The sequence below is a fragment of the Lycium ferocissimum genome, chromosome 5, assembly GCF_029784015.1.
Source record: "Lycium ferocissimum isolate CSIRO_LF1 chromosome 5, AGI_CSIRO_Lferr_CH_V1, whole genome shotgun sequence".
Classification (NCBI taxonomy): Eukaryota; Viridiplantae; Streptophyta; class Magnoliopsida; order Solanales; family Solanaceae; genus Lycium; species Lycium ferocissimum.
Genome location: NC_081346.1, coordinates 21,394,538 through 21,400,461, shown reverse-complemented (window position 1 = coordinate 21,400,461; position 5,924 = coordinate 21,394,538). Strand labels below are relative to the sequence as shown.

Sequence of the window (5,924 nt, the reverse complement as noted above, 5' to 3'; positions counted from 1 at the left end):
AAACGCTAATAAGGGACACATATTTGATTCATGCTAAAAAGGAATAGTAATAAATTTTGATTAGAGTACAATTAGGACTCTACTTGTTTTTAATATCTTTTCCTAAATCTTAATTATAAAACTTACCAAGATTGTCCTTTAATTTACCTGATGGTGTAAAAAAATTTGTTTGACGGTGCACAAAACTTAAACTCTATAATAAACCTTCGGTTTGTCAATTTTGACTGGAGGAACAACTTTAACCAAACACATCCAAGCTAAGCATGTAGTAGTACACATGAATCAACTAACCAATTGAAATTTTGCTAAACACAAAACATCCATACACAAAAGACAGCCATTCGCTGTAATAAGTAGGCATCCTCATCAGAAAATCAACCATTGATAAGTGGCATGCCTCTTTCTCACGCAGATAAAAGGCACGGACTTGGCTAAAGTTAGAGAAACAATACATGAATGCAGGCATACATTACAAGACTAAACATTCTAATCAGAATTCAACAATCATGAACCACTTATCTATACCTTCCAAATGACTATGCTAGCTAGCACACTCCTCAAAACAACATCCAACGGAGGCAGCTGCCATACTTCAGCACACTTTTCATATTCATCCTAAAAGGATGTAAGAATATTATGGATTTTTTTTTTTTCGAAAGTAAAAACAATTTTAATCTTAAATTATTGCTAGCATTGCGTTATATTGGTCGAGACAAGCTTAAATCGGCGACATGGTCAGTGAGAATTCATGCAGCCGACCCCAAGTTGCTTGGGATTGAGACGTAATAGTAGTTAATTCTTGATAGCAAAAGCACCTAAATTTTAGCTTGTATACACAAAAGAACAAACTATACATAATAAGATGTCATATCTACATCAAGGTTAGGAAGACTGATCTTGGACTGTCGTGTCGAGGCAAGGAAACAAACCAGACACTATGTCAAGGAGCTGAGAAAAAAGGATCCTCTTTGTTTTTGTAAATAGCAAATAGCTGCTTAGAGTATCTTGTCGCCAAAGTTATGCACACTTCAACACCCTTGGGATCATAAGCTTGCAATTCCTTCAAAGACTTCTTCATGTCACCTTGCGGATCTCCATCAGTAAGAAATTCAGCCAGGGTGCTTCCCCTGTAATGTGGCAGTAAATTTATATATCAGCACCAAAACATATAAACAAATTTTAGATTCAGCTTCGTTTTAGACTTTTAGGGTGTATTCAATATGGAGGACAACGATTTCATAAAATGTCTTCCAATTGTACCATGTTCGGTTGGTCAAAATTTTTGGATAACATTTTCTCTAAGAAAAAAAGTTCCTTAAAAATGAGGAAAATGACTTCCCTAATGGGAGTAGGTAAAACAAGTTCCACAAGTGGCATTCCACATTGATTGTTTCCTCTCTCCCCACCCTCCAACACACATCTTCATCCCCACCTGGTAGTCTCCATTCCCACCACCCCACACCCCTGCCCCCACCCCTCATAGTATTTGTCTAGATTATATACAAATGTTTTTAGCATAAAATAGTTTGCTTACGTACCAAAATTAGGAAACACACTTATTTTCCTGAAAAACATTTTCCTTCGTATTGAACACATCCTTAGTGCAACTGATAGAAGCATAAAATCAGATCAATACCCAAATGCCTTTCTGGTCAAAAAAATAACTTTTAGCTGTTTCACGGAAATGCTTAATAGAGTTTCATATTTACAGATTTTGCAGCCTTCGCCATCATCCTTTTTGAAGAGATAACATCAATCCCATGTTTTCCCTGACCTAACATAGACAATTTGTCCCAGCAATAATTTCCTTCTCTTATCCACTTTGACCTCTTTTGGAAGAAGCCGAGCAAACTTTTGAAACTTGCTCATAACCATAGGAATTGAGCTAAAATGCATATTCAAATCGACTACCTATAGCAATTGAGCTTAATGCTTATTCACTAAATTAGAAGAGATTAATGGGCTATGAACTAATGTAAAAGAGAGTTCAATAGACGAGGCCTACTGCCATAACAATAAGAATGTCCATGTCACAGATTCATGGGTCATCTAAAACACAGTCCAGCACCTAGGGTTTCAAGGAATTACGACCAAAACGTATCATGCTAAACAACTCTATTTATGAGAGAAGGAGATTATTAAACCCTCAAATTCAATAATAAGTCAATTTTCTCTTTTAACTAAAGTATCCCAGACAAATAAGACATTCAAATTGTACCTGTTACCCGTGATGGTGGGAGGTAATAGGTACATTGTGGAATTAGTCAATGTGCGCGCAAGTTGGCCCGGATATCATAGTTATCAAAAAATTTTGTAAGAGATGGAAAATTACTAGCATTGACAAATTATGCTGACACATTTTTAACCATGCGTTTTTTTCCTATGTAGGCTATGAGCTTGGAAAAGTTACAACAAACAAAGAGTTAACACGTTAGTGGAGATACTAGAACTAGCCATGTAGAGCTAAAATAAGTGTTCCGTTCATCCATACCAGCACCATTTAAGGACCATAATGCGCATGTTTTTGCATTTTTTCATGAATTTCAACATAATAACTATAGATCATGTAGTATTCACATCTCATACAAGCACATACCTGAAGGCATCGCAATGGCTAAAACCTCTTTGATTGTGAAATATTGTTTCTTTACTACATTGCTCCTCAGATGTTTGCTGCCTATACAAAACACAAACAGCCTTCATACATAATTCAGGATCCTTACCAAAGGCAGCAAGCATATCCCCCTCAAACTCCCACTCTAATTTCTCACTTTTGTTCCTTCGAATTCTCGACAATATCTCACCATAATCTGAATCACTCTCTGATATATGCTCTGAATCAGTTATTGAATCTTCAGCTACAGAAGAATTACTTTGCAATGCACCGTCAGAATTAGAGATGTCATCATCATCTGAGATGTCAGAGCTGCTAACTATAAATCCACCTAAGCTTTCTCCTTCACTTTCTGACACTTCTTCTTCAAAGTCATTGCCACCACCACCTTTCCCTTCGAATTGACTTAGCTTCACTAGGCGCCGTCTACTAGATGATTTCCCGATTGCTTCGTCGGAATCACCAGTTTGAGATGAGTGACTTCTGGGATGATCATCAGAGCTTTTTTCACAAAAATGCCTACTTTTGAGCATGCAAATTGGAACTTTATCATCATCGTTATCGGTGTCACTATCACTAGCAATTATGTTCGAAGCTCTCCTTCTTTTTGGAGTTGGAACACATAAAACCTCCTTATTATCGCAAACCATGTCACTGTCTTCACCTTGCTCAATGTCAGTTATCTTTAAATTGTTCTCTGAAGGCAATTCGATATTAGACAAGGTGCTCCCTGATCCACAGTAAGGTACACTACGAGCAATTCCTGGTACGGGAGGTGTACAGAGAGGGACAGAAGTTTCATAATCACTTCCAATTATTGATGTACAGAGAGGACCAGTAGTTCTTTCATCATCACTTTCATTTATGTCAATGACAACAACTTTTGCAGGTCTTACGCCAGCTGGCGTAGAAGGAGCCATCCTCTTGTTAGGCCCCTTTCCTTCTTCAAATGTCAATCGCTTCTTCACTTGGTTTCCTCCCACAAGCTTGGCTTGCACGCTTGGAGTTTTTGCCAAATATTTCCCTGTCCATTAAAAGCAATAAGCAATGGAATAAGTAAAAAAGTCTACATTATGCATCCCAATCTTCTAGAGTAAAATATATACTTCCAACTCCTAAAATGATTTGTACAACTTCGAACAAAATTGTTTAGACGGTGTACCTGAATCTTGAGATTGTAGAGATCCAATTTCTCCATCAGAGAAAAAGGGATTTGCATCTAAACCAGCCTTATTTTGCATTTCATCAACTTTTATGATTTTATATACTTCTTCCAAGTCCGTTTTCTGGGCCAATTTTTTGTCCAATTCGGCCACTGTCAACTGTAGCTCGTTGCACTTGGATTTCCAATACTCAACATCACTTTCAGCCTTCCTTTTCTCACATTCCAAGAAACTGTTCTCAATCATCAACTGTAAAACCTTGTCTTCCTCCTCGTTTTCCTCATTACTTTCATTATTATTCTCAATTTTCCGTATCCGCTCTTCCAGCTCTTGATTCCTTCTCTTCAATACCTCAAGCTCATCCTCAACAGCAAGCTTTTCGACTCGCAATGCCTCAAACTTACCTTCAAGTAACTTAAACCCCTTTCTCTCCTGGTCAATCTCCTGCCGCAAACTGGAACAAGTATATTCGATTGTCTTGATCTTTGCTTCCAGATTTAAACACTGATTGCAATAACCCGATTCTCTTTTCAAACCACTCACACTATTTGTAGTATCTCCACGTCCTACTACTAACCCCATATCAACAATCAAAGATTCATTAGTACAGTCCATGTTTAATCTCCCAACATCAGCAACTATCTCAATATACAATTGCTTCAAGACAAGTCAAAACTCCAGAGTTAGTCCAAACCTGATATTAAAAAACATCAAATTTTCAATTTTTTTGGATACTTCGGCCAGAAAAGTAAAAGTTACTCCCTCTGTCCCAATTTCCGTGACACTTTCTATTTTTCGAGATTCAAACTATATAAACTTTGAACTAACATTTTAAAATGTATCTTCATAATATTGACATGAGAAAGAATTGCAACTTATAGTACTCCCATATAGTTTTTGAATATCTAAATTTTAAGTCTAAAATATAGAGTTGATTTAATCTAATTTAGTTTCAAATGATAGTCTATTGACTCTCGAAAAGCAAAAAGTGCCACAGAAACAGGGGCCAATTTATAGCTAAATTATGGGGCATGCGAACTCGTGGTCTCTCCGTAAAACTAATATTTTATGCATATATTTTCTAAAATTGGTATAATATTATTTGTTGGCACTCATGCTACAAGAAAGTTGCACTTGGTTAAATATTGAGTTGTTTACCTAGAGAACCCAATATAATATATTTTTTCTTCTTCTTTGTAAAAAGTGTAACATAATTGGGACGGAGAGAGTAATAGCCAAAATAATTTTAATAAAAAAGAGAGAGAAGACAAAAAAAGAGTGAGTAATCTTAAGCATGGGTTTTCCCAGTATATAGCAATATTCTTTTAGGCTTCACAGTGACCGTACAAACTTGGACAAAATACGATACTGAAGAACGAAGAGAACAAGACAAAGGGTGTGTTTGATAAAAAAAAATTGAAACTTACAAAATCTGAAGCATTCTCAACCAACTCTCAAACAAGTTCTGATAATTTATCCCTTCGCTTCCGTTACCAACAGACGTTATGCGTCTTTTTTTTTTTTTAATCCTTGTCGGTTCGCTTTAATAGAAACGGTTCCTGCTTGATATCCTATTCATAAAAAAGTAAAGTAGTGCTACTAATTATACTAGGATCGGTAAAGGGCCAAATATACCCCGTAATGGTGCGGTGGAGGGAAGAAATTTAAGTGGTGAAAGAATAAATAGATAGAGAGGGGTAAAATGGGTTAGAAATGACTAAAGACGACATGATACGTGGCATTCACATCATCAAATATCAGTGCCATTTAAGATTGGATGTCCACCTTAGATAACTTGTATGGAGGAAGGGTATATTTGAACCCATAGTATAACGGTAGCGTATTTGAACTCAAAGTATAACGGAGGATATATTTGACCCTTATCCAATAGTACCGGGGTATATTTGGCCCTTTTCTGTATTAGGATACAAAAATGTTGATTCCTAATGCCAAAAGTTGTTGTGATGAAATATAGTCAATTTAATACTGTGTGTTTGAAAGTATATTGTCATATTGTATTTTAAAAAATCCACAAAAAGTTAAATTAACCAAAAAAACGACTTGATTGGTTTTAACATTTGAAAAAACGACTTTTAATTGGTTTGGTTTACTTTTAGAGGAAAATCGACCCAAATTGAACCGGGAAC

At 36.2% G+C, this 5,924-nt stretch overlaps 1 protein-coding gene across 2 annotated transcripts; it reads right to left on the bottom strand.

Moving 5' to 3' along the window:
- Nucleotides 1–278: 278 nt before the first annotated feature.
- On the bottom strand, nucleotides 279–5,371 carry LOC132056470 (uncharacterized). Of its 2 annotated transcripts, none has more exons than XM_059448689.1 (4): nucleotides 5,205–5,371; nucleotides 3,777–4,471; nucleotides 2,597–3,638; nucleotides 279–1,127 (listed from the first exon to the last, which is right to left on the bottom strand). In XM_059448689.1, exons 2-4 carry the CDS (start codon nucleotides 4,390–4,392, stop codon nucleotides 941–943), a joined length of 1,845 nt encoding a protein of 614 aa, XP_059304672.1. In that variant the 5' UTR covers nucleotides 4,393–4,471; nucleotides 5,205–5,371; the 3' UTR covers nucleotides 279–940. The 2 variants fall into 2 exon arrangements, with proteins under 2 accessions (XP_059304672.1, XP_059304673.1); XM_059448690.1 differs by having other exon boundaries at nucleotides 3,777–4,434; nucleotides 5,205–5,356.
- Between the last annotated feature and the right edge of the window lie 553 nt (nucleotides 5,372–5,924).

Excerpts from the sequence above, each read along its gene's own strand:
- LOC132056470 (XM_059448689.1), bottom strand. The coding sequence starts at position 4,392 with ATGGACTGTACTAATGAATCTTTGATTGTTGATATGGGGTTAGTAGTA. Across the intron at positions 3,639-3,776 it reads TCTACAATCTCAAGATTCAG|GGAAATATTTGGCAAAAACT; the intron begins GTACACCGTCTA and ends TTTAATGGACAG. Across the intron at positions 1,128-2,596 it reads AGCCATTGCGATGCCTTCAG|GGGAAGCACCCTGGCTGAAT; the intron begins GTATGTGCTTGT and ends GCCACATTACAG.